The following is a 14,698-nucleotide window of genomic DNA, read 5'->3' on the forward strand; positions in this document are numbered from 1 at the left end:
ATATATATACACACACACATATATATATATTTACAAAGTCTTCAATAGTAAAATATAGAAACTCTTTTAGACAAACTGAAGATTTTCCAATTTTAACAAATAGTCAAATATTCTTTGAGAGATTTTGTTTTATAGCATCATGATTTCCAATCTATAATGATGATGGATCAAGCCGGACTGTTTCCTTCCTCCAGAGTCCTTTCTTTACACTGTGATGCTCCATATTATTAATCATTTGGGATATGAATATCAAAAGTGATGTGTATTGAAATAGGTTGGCTTTTGCAGTGCTTCTTGAAAAGGTTGCTTATTAATCTGTCAGTAGAAAATACTGTAGAAGTTTTTGTTCCCCTCTAAAAGTAGGATTAAAAGGTAAACATATTCTCATACCTTCTCCATCATTTGCCTAAGATCATGCATAACTTATACATCTCACTGGGGCTCATATCTTTTTTCTTTTTTTGATATGAAATTCATGAACTTAATTTAGAACTGAAGCAGATATTTTGACATTGTTTGTACAAAGTGTTAACTACTTGTTATTCTGCCTTCTCTTACTAGGATGTTTTAAGAATAATTTTCTATTATATTCAATATACCAGTATATTTCAATATACTAACATATTATTAAGTCATATTGTGTTATAAACTTCACACCAATTACTTTTCCTGAATTAATGTCTGTTTCCTACATGCGGGATTTATTTTACCCTAATTCAGGGCTTCTTTATTTGGGGCCCAAGGATAGAATATAGGGCTCTACAATCAGAGGTGGGAAAGCACATCTTTATTTTCACAAACTCCAGCTGAAATTTGGCAGTCTCTTCAATGATTAAAGTAAGCAACAAATGACAGTAATATTATCTATAGTTTGATATTGCCAACAACGAAACTGTAGATATGTTTATATACTAGAGCTGCTGCATAGATCTTGAAACATTGTTTATATTCATCACTATGATAAAATTATGATTTTTAAGATAGCCTAACAACAACAGCAATAATTGGATATTATTTAATGCATTAATAAAGCTTTTAACATGCTTGTTTTTTAAAAATACTTAGATTACTTTAAAATGCTCCATATAATTGATATACTTTTAAATCTTATGTATTTAATTTTGCATATTTAAGAAAAAAGCATTAGTCTTGGAAGCAAGCCTTGGTTTTACTTGACTGCCAAAAAGGATCAAGACACACGCAAAAGTTTAGAATTCCTGACCTAATGGCCAATTTGATGAATTAGAACTACTTCTCTTAAATATCTTGCTGTATGAGCCCCCCAAAATAGATCATACAATAGTCCCCTCATCACTACTTCCATTACTACCTCTATTACCACCCCTCCACTATTCCTGTTATGATCTAACATTTATTGCATACTTTCAATGAGTTGAATATTATGCGATATTATTGCATGATTGCTCCTAATTGTCTGCTAATGTGTTGTTGTTGTTATGTGCTATAGAGTCGGACCTGACTCATAATAACCCCTCCTTGGGTTTCCAAGGTGGTATCACTATGCAAGTAGATTGCCCAACCTTCCTTCCAAGGAGTGGCTGGTGGGTATGAACCACTAGCCTTCTGGTTAGCAGTCAAGTGCCTTAGGCACTATGCTACCAGAGCTCCTAACACATTCTTTCCCTGGCTTCCAGGCCAGAACACTCTTAGTTTTTCTTCTACTCCAGCTAGCTGCCTCTTCTCAGTCTCTTTAGTGGTTATCTTATTTTCTCCCTGTAACTGTTTACAATAGATTAATTAATCTATTAATAGATTAATTAATTAATTAATTAATCCTGGGCCCCTTATTTACATTTATTCTCTCAATTTAATCTAGTCTATAACTTTGTATTTATATACTAACAACTCCCAAATTATTATCTTCAATCCAGGCTTCTCTCCTGCACTTTCAAGTGATCTCAAACTTTACATTTCCAAAATGGAAGTCTTGTCATTACCTCAACTCTAAAATCTTTTCACCTAGAATCCTATCTCAGTTGATAGTAATGTCATCCTTGCAGTTGGTAGGGCCAAAAATCTTGGACCCATCCCTTTATTGGTCTTTAGTCAATCCTTTATTGATTTCCATTCCACATCCAATCTGTTAGCAAACCTTCTTGTTTCTACCCTCAAAATATACTCAGAATCTATTTCTCTCTGATTCCATTGCTTCTAATCTGGAATGAACCACAGTCATCACAAACTTGCTTGAGTTTGCGAGTGGAAATGCCTACTTTTTTCATGCCTCAGTAAAGCATGTGCTGTACACAAAAGTCAAAGTGGAAGTGTTAAAATTAAGTCAGATCTCCCTAATCCTCTGTCTCAGACCCTGCAATGGCTGTCCATTTTACTCAGAATAAGAGCCAAAGTCTTTCCAATGGCTTATGAAGCCCTATGTAATCTCATACCATCTTCTGCTACCCTATCCTTTACTCACTATGCTTTAGCCACTCTAGCATCTCTGCTATTCCTGGAACATTTTAGTCATGCTCCTGCCTCAGGCCCTTTGCATTGGCTATTCCCTCTGCTGGGCATACTTTCTCTCCAGATAATACATTGCTAACGTTCTTCAAGTCTTTGCTCATATATCATTCTTCAAGTAGATTTACCCATCTCCAGTGTTCCTTTCCCCATAACCCCCCTTTACTCTGCTCTATTATTTTTCCATTCATAGCTCTTATTACTGATAACATGCTATGCAATTTTTTTATTTTTATTAGTTATTTTCTATCTTCACACCAGAATACAAACTCTGTGAAAGCAAATTTTTTTCTCTTTTTTATATTGCTGTATCCTAAGCACCTAGAGAATTATGACACACAGCAGGTGCTCAATTAATATTTGTTAAATGAATAAATGACATTTAGGTGACCTGTGCAAGGTTACAAATTGTAAATTAGGATTTAACATCAAGGAGTCTGATTTCAGAGCCCTACACTCTAATCACAGTGTAATACCACCTCTTCCCTATCCTTTTTTTTTTTTTTTTAATTATGCTTTAGGTGCAAATGGTACTAGCATAGTGCTTAACATATTTGAGTGTTAACCAGAAGGCTGGCAGTTCAAACCCACCAGCCACTCCTCGGAAGGAAGATTGGGCAATCTACTTCCATAGAGATAACACCCTGAAAACCCAAGGAGGGGTCTCTATGAGTCGAACTGAATCCATGGCAGTGAGTTTGTTTGTTTGTTTTTTTATAGGTGCAAATTTACGGAGCAGAATTTGTTTTACATTCAAAAGTTCGTGTACATTTGGTCTCACTCCCCAATTGCCATCCCGAACCCTAACCCACTCTCCTCCTCAGTTCCCAGTGACATCCACTATCCCTGTGCCCTTCTTAGTTATGCACTCCTGTCTGTCCATCTTTTCCTCTGTGTGAACCTCCCTACCCTTCTAAGATTTACTCAAATGCCAACCTTCACAAAGCTTGATTTTCATATTCAAAAATAATTTGTCTGTCTTCCCAACCTTCATAGCATTCCATTTCTATCTCCTTTATAATACTGTTCAGTTTTTACCTTTTAAAATACTTATTTAAGTACATATCTCCAAGTAACTTGTAAATTCATAAAAGTTAGGTTGGATATGTTTCTTCTTTGAGTATGTCCCATAAGGCAATGATTAAATTGTTTTTGGATGGATAAATTTATGAATGAATATGTGAATGAGAGAACTCTAAGAAAGGAGAAGGATATTAGCTGACAATTTTGTCAGGCTAACATTGGGCAAATATAAATTTTAACCAAATTTCCTCAACTCTGTAGTATTCAACTAAACAACTGTATCTTATGGGAACACATGGATTGTTCTGATAACAAAGGGGACCACAGAAAGTTTCTGAGCATGTGTCCTGATAAGCAATGCTTCAATGGTCAAAAGAAATAGGAAATCACTGAAGTCATTCATCAAAAGGCTTTTATAACTGCAAGAAAAATGAAACTGCCTGCTACTGTGAGTAATGGGAACAAAATAGAGGAACTCTAATGATCTAATCATAAACTCCATAAATATTTGCTGATAAAGCAGCTTGAACAGACCTAAGGAGAAAGGATTTTTTTTTTCATTCTTTCCTTGTGGTCTCCATTTTCATAAATCTTTTCATTAACCATAATGAACAGGCATATATTTTTCTCTTACTCCAAAATATGTTTAAAAGTACCCAAATAAAATGGGTTTTTATGGGCTACTTACATTGAAAAGATTGAAAACAAGAGGTTTGGTTTTGTGAAAGTAAACAATCCTTTGCTTTACCATTTCAGTGCTAATTTAGTCTAAAATAATACTTAATGTCCCCTTAGAACACACAAAATACAAACAGACCCTAAAAACCAAGTCAAATTTACCACTATACAATATAGCTCTGTAAAAGTCATACATGAATGAGAAATAAAAATATTTTAAAGGTTGTGGATAAAAGATGAACAAACCTAAACTTACCTAGCCATCTGTAGATGCTTTTTCCTAAGAATAACAAGGGTCACAAGCAGCAGTCCAATTAAAAGTGTGCTAAGGATGGCCAGCACTGAGATTACTACCACATTGGGATTCATCTCTGTAACTAAAGAGATAAGCCATGCATTTTCATTACAAATTTCATTCCATGGAGCCAAACAGAAACATTCATTGTTTTCATTTAATCGTAGGCACAATGAATTTATGATGCTAATGACAACAATAGCAACAACAATATTTATCCGAAACAATGTGACCTCTTCCTGATAAACTATAACTTAGTAAAATAGATTGATAAATATTATTCAGGTGCCTGAAAGAATTGAATCCATTTCAAAGGCCTATATTTGGGATGTTCTTGTAAAAGAAAGCCATAAAATGTGAAGAATGCCTATGCCATATTTTAAATTCACTTGAAACTAAACACTTTAGAAGTCATTATCATTGATTAACATTTTCAAAAGCTTAGAAGGTGGCAGGTTCTTCACGTATGTCCAGGACTTTAAAGTCAGAAAGCACAACGGTATCCTGTGCTCACTATATGCTAATAATGTATATGAAAAAGACATTAGCAAGCTACCATCTGCTGTAGCACTTAACATATTGCTAGAAGCAGGCATTCTGATGATCTGTAACCATATGTTTAGAGGCTTTTCATCTGTACAACTCTGAAGATTAAATTTATTAATAGGATGTAGGACCCTTAGAAACAGGCGTTGTGTCTTTTTATATGCTTTATATAATGACTGCTCTACTATGGCACTTTACACATGACCTGCTTCTTCAAATTATGTGGATGAGCAGAATATCAAACTCAGGAATATATGTTAAATGTTTTTTATTTTATTTTTATTAAACTCTTAAAAAGTGGGCCAGAGGAGAATCATCCCATCCTTTGCATTGATCATAAAATCACAGAACTGGCTGGTGTATCCAACTCCTATAGTTTTGGGTATTCACCACTTTCCATCTGGGCTGGCTTGGCTCCACTTCATGGGCAACATATTTGAACAGAAATAGCACTAGCCTCATGGTCAGAAGATTTTATTCAAGTTCACTTTATTATGAACTGCCATTTGGAAAGCTGTTTTATCTACATCTCTGGGTCTCATTTGCCTCAGTGGCAAATCAGTTCAGTATCACCTGTTTCACTGGGTTGCTGTGGAGATGACAAGGATATCAAAGTTTACTTAGAAAAGTATAAAAAGGATGTAAGAATGAAGGAACAAACCATACTTTTCTGGCCCTATTGTTAAAAAATGAAAACCAACCCCACCCAAAACAAAACAAAACATCTCTTTTACAATCCTATAGAAGAATGATTCTAAAGACAGACTTTGGCTAACAGGATTCAGTTACAGTAAGTATCTGTATAACCATTGTTTTCTTAAAGAAAGACATCATTGTAGTCGCAGGGAATGACTAATGTTACAGAAATGAAAATGAACCCAGTAAAAGGTAATGTGATGATAAAAATGTTTTATGATAGGAGGCTTCATAGAAGGTTTCAGATTGCAGAACCAGACTCTAACAAACTGTGAGTGAAACACAAAAATACAACTCAGGGAAAGATTAAGGAAACAACATTATTCTCGACTTCTGTTAATTTCTAATTTTCCCAGTTAAAATTTTTGCTAGATTGGAAAATTTTCTGCTTTGACTCAGCAATGTAGTAGTGCCATTATTTAATAAGTGACAGCTGAGGGCCATGGCTGCATTAGATACACCTGAGTTAATTAGGGTTCTATGCCTACTCCTGAAGATGATGATGAAGCGGCAATGATGATAAGGTTAATGACAGCAATGAGGATTTTGTCGCCATGTGTTAGGTAGGGCTTTATATTCTGTATTTCTAAGCTTCAAAACAACACAATAAGGTACATATTGATATTGCAAATTGACAAATGAGAAAACAAAGTTTAAAGAAGATAAGTATCTTGCCATTAGTTGCATAGCTAGTAAGTGTAGGTTAGGATTAAAATCAAGCTTGGGATTTATATATATTTTATATGTATTTGAAAAGAAAAGGTAAGGATAATCTCAGAGAAAGAACGTTCAGAGACAACAGATTCCACTGATGTATCTAATTACCCATTGTTGAGACGGCTATGAATGTAGGTATGCTGGGGCTGTCGTGGCTAAAGCTGGTGACACTGCAGTTATAGGCTGTGGCAGGAAGGAGGCTGGAGATGGTCACCACGTGAGAAGAAACAGAAATTGGTTCCTGGAGAGGCACAAAATATTACCTTCATTTATTTTGATTTTTAAATTAATTTTCAAAGTTGAGTAGGTAATAAATGGACCAAGTAAAGGATTTAAAAGATGCAAAGGAATATCATTGAAAAATAAGTTTCATTCTTTCCTTACTTCCTATCTACCCAGTTCTCTTCAGTAGAAGAAACCATTATTGTCAGGATATTTTTTCCTTCCCATATATATTTTATAGGTGTACAAACATAGGAAATACACTTGACAACATAAATGATAACATATTTTACACCTTGTTATGTTCATTATTTCCCCTCAATTATCTATCTATCTATAGACATTCTTTCCATATCAGTACAGATAAAGGTGTTTTATCCTCTTGAAGCATAGAAATCTGATGTAAGGACAACTTGGTCTAATTAGTCTCCTATTGATGAAACTTTAGCTGGTCTCTGATATTTTTGCCATTACAAATAATGCTACAGTGAATATCATTGTATATACATCATTTCAAAACTATTGCTGCATCTTTAAATATACATATATATTTTATAAGAAGCTCTGATGGCATAATCGATATGGCACTTTGCTACTAACCAGAAGGTCAGTGGTTTAAACCCACCAGCCGCTCTGTGGAAGGAAGATGAGGCAATCTAGTTCTATAAAGATTTACAGCCACAGAAACCCAATGGGGGTTACTATGAGTTGGAAACAACTTGCTGGCAGTGAGTTTGGTTTTTATACATTTTATATATACACACACATATAATATATGTATATATCTATACATAGAACTTCTGTGTGTTTATGGGTGCACATGCACTCATATATTTCTACCGGTAAAACTGCTGGGTCAAAAAGTTGCAAATTTTTAATTTTGGAAGCTATAGCCATATTGTCCTCCATAGACATCCAAGTTGCCTGCCTGTCATAAACATATGACAGTGCCTGTTTCACTACACTCTTTCCAACACAATATCTTTTCAAACTCTTTGAGCTTTGCCAAACTTATCAGTGGAAACTTCATTTCATTGTAGTTTTACTTTGCCTTTTTTCATCACAAATAAGGTTGATCAACCTTTATGTATTTGAGAGCCTTTTATATCTATTTTTAAATGAAATAATTGCTTTGGGTTGCTGGTCTTTCTTTTTACTTGTAGCTGTCCTTTTTATATTAAGGACTTCACCCCTTTATGTGCATTCTCAGACTTTAAATAGCATTCACCACAGGTATGGTTATTTTGTGTTTTCAGAAACAATATTGATCTGTTCTTGAGCAGAATAAGTTGCTAATTTGACAATCACTATGGTCAAGCTAGTGATAAGCACTACTGTACAACATCAAAGGATGAGCCAGCATGACACTTTTCTTCAAAACAAGGTTCTGAAACACCTCTGTCTAAATAGATGAACGCCAACTGCACTTATTTCTCACACCCATCTCTCTTATTATCCTATAAAAAATGATTTTAAGAACAGAAAGCCTTTTGCTAACGAAATTCTTTATAGTAGGTGGCTATCTAACCACTGTTTCGTAAAGTAAGACATCACTCTAGTTACAGGAAGAAAATTCATTACCTAGCAGAGCAGTTATTTTCAAAAAGGATTCTTAGAGTAGAAAAAAGTTTCATCCATTCGGTACACATCAAAAAGAGAAAAGCTCATAGAAGGGAATGTGAAAAGGGGAGTCAAAGCAAATTACCTTAATACTTGGTATGCAAAGCTTTGTACTGCCAGCAATCCTTTTTCTTCTGAATCTCATAGACTTCATTATTTAAAAAGCATCAATTATTCATGTTCATAGTATTAGTCTAAACACTGTATTTTATGAAGTCCCTCACAAACCTGCCCTTTTTCTTTCATCTCTGGCTATAAAATACCTTTTTCTGTGTCTTTGCTAACCTTACAGTGATTGGTTCATCTCTCTCCCATTCATTTTGACCTAGGGGGACAGCCCAGTCTTTATCCTGTCTGCTATCTGTGATTCTAAAGCTTTCATAATCACCTCTCACAGCCTTCATTTTTCAAGCAAAATGTTCTCCTTACTAACTCGATGAGACTTTTTTTGAATTATCTTGTTTGTGTGGATCACTTATATTTAACTCTAGTTATTTCTGTAATTAAGTAATACTCATATCAATATAAAAATATTTTGTCAAGTATTGATTCTATCATTTGATTATAGTGACTTTTGCAAACTGGCAATCAGTTCATATTTTTAAAATTATATTTTATGTGACAGTATCTTCATTTTCTTGGTCAATTGAATGGCCAATAGGGAAAAAATAAACCATTTCCTTTAATTCTTTAGTATAATCTGAAGTAGGTAAGGATACCCTTTTTTTTTTTTTTAGAAATTTTAGAAATTCCAATTTATTACTGGTAGTCCTTTTCTTAAAATCTTGAAGTTCTAATTGTGTAGTAGAGGCCTGTATTTACCTCTTTATCCCACAAAAAGGAGAATTCTTCCTCAAGAAAGGAGAAGATACGGCAAAGGGTTTAACAGAGAAAGGGAAAAGCAATAGGATACTTCTATTAGAAAAAAGGAAGATGGAGGAAGAAGGGGGCAAGAGGTCTGACTTAATGGTCCTGACTACCCACTTAAAACCCAGATAAACACAAAACATAAAAAGATAAACACAAACATAAAAGTAAGCCTTAGGCTTTGGCAAGTTGATTTTTATAACATCTTTTGGGTTTGTTCTAAGCATACTGTTAATTTCTATCATGGAAACACAAAAGAGCAAATGGACAGTTTTTATTTTCTGTAGTCTAGAAAATAGAAGAGTTTCATCTAGCTCTGATAATTAGCCTTAATCAAAATTAACGCAGAAAAGAAAAAAAACACAAAACACTTCGATACCTGAAGTTTGGTTTCCTGTTTGGCGCCAACTTGTTGACAGAAGACTTGGAAGAAATCAGCTACACCTTCTTCCACCCACAGCAAAGTGACAGAAGTCTGGGTTTTATTCACTGCAAAAAGCGATTTTGGAGGAGCTGGTTCTGAGCAAAGAAAAAGTTTTTTTTTTTTTTCTTTTTAAATGCCATTGAATGTATTTTTCCTTTACTAAAATACAGGAAAAAAAAAAAAAAAGCCAAAAAATCTAAATAAAGGTAGTTAAAAGCACCGTAAAGATTTTATATGCTTTTGAAATATGTCCTTTCACAAAGATAGTCATCTAAATTGGAAGCAGAATATTTTTGCATTTCTTTCCTTTCTATTTTATACTTCTCTTTTTAGAACACTTCTGTTTTCAACTTCAGCTTTGTTATAGACATAATCTATTAATAGTTTTGTGTCATATGCACTAGAGTTAATGCCCTGCTACTACAAGAAGTTTTTGTATGAGAAACAAAAATCTGTATATAAAAGGCTGAAAAAAATGAAAGTGATGTGTCCCCTTCTAATGGAGAGATTCAGTTTGGTACTTAGCCAACAACTTGTCTTCCTTTCTCTAGAAACTATTTGGAATATTTTATTCAGGGGAATGGCTTCATGAAAATTTAGTAAAAATCGAGGGATAAAGCTAAACAGAGGATATGAATTTTTTTTTTTTTTTAAGGAAAAGATTGATGGAAAAGGATTGAGTGATTAATGATATGTTAGAGGACCTATTTCTTTATCTTATTCTTTTAGACTTTTGATCTTATCAATGAATTAATCCATTAGTTGAATGAGATGTGCTGTCTGTGCCCTTTCATGCTAATTACCAGTAATGGGGTCACTGCCCTTATTGGATTGAGACCAACCCCTTGCCTGTTTCCTAGTTCTAGCAAGTGGCTTGCGGTCTTGTTCCCCTGTATCTGAATCTCCCTAAGACCCCTCTGGGCCTCTGTCCTTTAGGTGTTGCCTTTTATTTTAGTTAGTTTTCTCAGTATACAAAATGCTGTGCTGGATTCCAATTTTTTAAGGTAGGGTCCTTGTTACCTGCTGTCAGACCTCCTTGACGTTGCTTGTTTGGACAAATTATATCCTGCTGCCAAATTCACTTAACAGCATCCTCTGACTACCTGCCTGCCCCTGTCAGACAACTACCCATCACTCTAGGTCTTTTACTGCTTGTTACTTGGACTTTTATATTATTATTATTATTATCTGCCCTATACTTCCAAGTCTTGACTCTAATTCTTAGCTTTTAGCAGTGTGTGAAAAAAGATCTACTGGCCATTTTTCCCCTCTGGCATTTAAATGACTTTATGTGGGGAGATCTGGACCTTCTTTCTAGAATATCAACGTCATGGCCTTATCCAGAACAAAGAAGTGTATAAAGGACATTCTTGACATGATTTGTCATGGGTAAGCTACACTTGTGTCTGACTAAAAAGAAGCATTTTTCTTTCCAGAGGCAATTTGACAAGGTTAGGCAAAAGAGTTGAGGGAGGGAAGAGATGAGTAAGTTTGGGGCAAGCATAATTCACAGTAGATATCAGAACTCCCTTTTCTTTTGCAATGCATTATCCACTCCTCAGTCATTGTTTTGTCTCACTTCCCCTCTGAAAACTGTTGATGAAACACAAAAGTCAGCTTCCACCTCCCACATCCTTTGAACCTGTCATTGCTAATAGGATATGAGTCAGAGAATAAGCCCTCCACTGATTCTGACTCCTGTAGAAGCTTGGGTCTTAGGAAACAAGTGTGAGGTTGTTTTGGCCAGAGATGGAAGATTTGTTATGTTGAATTTAGCAACTTTTTCTCTTTTCAAAGTACAGTCTACAAAATTTCTCCTCAGAGTGGGTCTCTTCTGATTTATGATCAGAATTCCCAGGAAGTCTGTATTTTTCCCTCTAGATACTTTATCTGTTCAATATAAACATTGCCCAAATCCTAATCTCTGGATCCAACTTTTTACACCTGTATTTTCAATTACATATCTATGTGCCTACTCAAATATCTCACTATTACCTCACCACATTGTCACAATGGAAACTGGCTTTTTCCCCTTTTCACAAATCAATACTTTCTACCACTCCTGATTGTCTCATGGGCACCATCATTCTTTCAATAGTCTAAGGCAAAAATTTTGAGGTTCTCCTTTCGCTTCTCAGTCCTTCATAATACATCCCTCCCCCACCCTTTAAAAAATAATTCTTATCATGTCTTCCTTTTATCTGTCCAGATTTTTGTCATCATTCTCATGGATCATTATAAAAAGCTATCTGCCCTTTTTCATTGCCTCTGGTTGTGTTTTTTTTCTTTTTTCTTTTTTTTTTTTTTTTACTTTTATTGTGGTGAAAACATACACAAGATACTTGCCAACATAACTTCCACATTCATAGCTCAGGGACATTGAAGACGTTTTTCATGTTGTGCCACTGTTATTGCTATCCTTTTCAAAATATTCCACCACCTATTAACTTATTAGCATAAACTCAGTGCCCCCCAAACAAAGCTTCTCTTTCTCCTGCCCTCATAGACCTGGTAACCACTAATCTTTGATATGTATGTGTATGTATATATATATGTGTGTGTGTGTGTGTGTGTGTGTGTGTGGTTGTCTTTTTTTTTTTTTTTCCCCAACCTATCTAGAAATCTGCCACCACACCCCATCCCTGGTAAACAACAAAGAAAGTTTCCTTCTATCTATAAACCTTCCCTTGACTTTTACAATAATGAACTAATATAATATTTGTCCTTCTGTGATTGACTTATTTCACTCAGCATAATATCCTTCAAGTTCATTCATGTTATATGGTATTTTGCAGATTCTACCTTATTCTTTAGGGTTGCATAGTATTCCATTGTGTGTATGTAGCATAGTTTGTTTATCTGTTCCTTGGTTGATGGGCACTTAAGTTGTTTCCTTCTCTTTGCTATTGTGAATAGTGCTGCAATGAACATATGTTTATTGGTAGCCTGAATATCCTTTTGGGTGAAGTGTCTATTCATGTCGTGTGCCCATTTTTTAAACTGAATTGTTTATCTTTTTTCTGTTGAGGTGCTGGAGTTTTCTATAAACTTTAGAGATAAGTTCTCTGATATGTCATTGTGAATATTTTTTCCAATTCTATAGGTTCTCCTTTTACTCTTTTGGAGAAGTCTTTTGGTGGACATAAGAATTTAATTTTTAGAAGTTACCAATCATCTAGTTTGTCTTCTTCGGGTTGTGCCTCTTTGGTTATGCATGACAGTTTATTTATGCATAAATTAGAGCCCCTGAGTTTGCCCCTATTTTTTCTTTGATGAACTTTATATTTTAAGTTTCACATTTAAGTCTTTGATCCATCTGGTGTTCATTTTTGTGTATGGTGTGAGGTGTGGATCTTTGTTTCATTTTTCTGCAAAGGATATCCAGTTTTGCCAGGACAATTTGTGAAAGAGACTATCTCTTTGCCATTTAATGGATTTTGGCCCTTTGTCAAAGATCAACTAATCACAGGTTGATGGATTTATTTCTGGGTTCTCAATTCTGTTCCATTGGTGTATGTGTCTGTCCTTGTACCAATACCAGGCTGTTTTGACAACTGTGGCTATACAGTCGGTTTTGAGATCTGGGAGTGTGAGATCTCCTACTTGGTTCTTCTCTGGTAGTGTTTTACTTATTTGAGATCTCTTTCCTTTCCATATAAAATTAGTGATTGGTTTTTCCATGTCTTTAAAGGATGTTGATGGAATCTGGATAGGGATTGCATTGAATGTATAGATTGCTTTGGATAGTATTGACATTTTCACAATGTTCAATCTTCCTATCCACAAGCATGGGATGTTTTTACATTTATGTAGATCTCATATAGTTTCTCACAGTAGTGTTTTGTAGTTTTCTTTGGATAGGTCATTTGTGTTCCTGGAAAGGTTTATTCCCAAGTATTTGATCTTTTTGACAGCTATTGTATATGGTATTGATTTCGTTATTTCCTTTTCAGCAACCCCTTTGCTGGTGTAGAGGAATCCAATTGATTTCTGTATGTTGCTCTTCTATCCTGCCACTATGCTATATTTTTCAATTAGTTCCAGTAATTTTCTTGCTGAGTCTCTTGGGTTTTCTACGTATAGGATCATATCATCAGCAAATAGGGATAGTTTGACTTCTTCCTTACCAATTTGGATGCCTTTGATCTCCCGTTCTTGCCTTATGGCCCTGGCTAGGACTTCCAGTACAATGTTGAATAGAAGTGGTGATAGATGGTATACTTGTCTGGTTTCTGTTTGCAAGGGGAATGGTTTCAGTCTCTCTCCACTGAGAATAAATGTTGGCTGTTGGTTTTGCACATAAGTCCTTTATTATGTTGAGGAATGTCTCTTCTATTCCTATTTTTCTGAGAGTTTTTATCAGGAATAGGTGTCAGATTTTATCAAATTCTTTTCTGCATTTATTGATATGATCACGTGATTCTTTTATTTTACTTATATGATGGATTACGTTGATTGTTTTTCTAATGTTGATTCATCCTTGCATACTTGTTATGAATCCCATTTGGTCATGATGTATTATTCTTTTGATATATTGTTGGAGTTCTATTGGCTAGGATTTGTTGAAGATATTTGCATCTATATTCATCAGGGATATTGATCTGTAGTTTTCCTTTCCAATGGTGTTCTTGCCTGGTTTTGGTATCAAGATTATGCTTGCTTCATAAAATGAATTTGGGACGACTCCATCCTTTTCTATATTTTGGAATAGTTTGAGTAGGATTGGTGTCAGCTCTTCTCTGAATGATTGGTAGAATTCTCCAGTGAAATCATCAGGGCCAGGACTTTTTTTTTTTTTTGGTAATTTTTTTATAAGCTGTTCAATATCTTCTTTTGTTATGAATCTGTTCAGATTTTCTACCTCAGTCTCTGTGAGTTTAGGTAAGTAGTGTGTTTCAAGAAATCTGTCCATTTCTTCTGGGTTTTCAGATTTGTTGGAGTACAGTTTTTTTTTATAGTATCCTGATATTATTCTTTTTATTTCTGTTGGTTCTGTTGTGACACCATTCAATTTATTTCTTATTCGTGTTATTTGTATTCTCTTCCTCTTTTCCTTTGTTAAGTTTTCCAGTGGTTGGTTGATTTTATTAACCTTTTCAAACAACCAACTTCTAGTCTTGTTGATTTTT

At 34.7% G+C, this 14,698-nt stretch overlaps 1 protein-coding gene across 1 annotated transcript in view; it reads right to left on the reverse strand.

The window, feature by feature from the left end:
* The window catches only part of PTPRO (protein tyrosine phosphatase receptor type O), a 159,440-nt gene that overhangs the window by 45,782 nt on the left and 98,960 nt on the right, over nucleotides 1-14,698 (reverse strand). Inside the window, exons 13-15 of the mRNA XM_042781480.1 lie at nucleotides 9,525-9,664; nucleotides 6,545-6,677; nucleotides 4,439-4,559 (exon numbers count right to left, since the gene is read on the reverse strand). Coding sequence (XP_042637414.1) covers nucleotides 4,439-4,559; nucleotides 6,545-6,677; nucleotides 9,525-9,664 — 394 coding nt within the window. The remainder of the gene's footprint in view (nucleotides 1-4,438; nucleotides 4,560-6,544; nucleotides 6,678-9,524; nucleotides 9,665-14,698) is intronic.

The sequence above is a fragment of the Orycteropus afer genome, unplaced genomic scaffold (assembly GCF_000298275.1).
Source record: "Orycteropus afer afer isolate SDZICR_OR568_19922 unplaced genomic scaffold, OryAfe1.0 scaffold00126, whole genome shotgun sequence".
Classification (NCBI taxonomy): Eukaryota; Metazoa; Chordata; class Mammalia; order Tubulidentata; family Orycteropodidae; genus Orycteropus; species Orycteropus afer.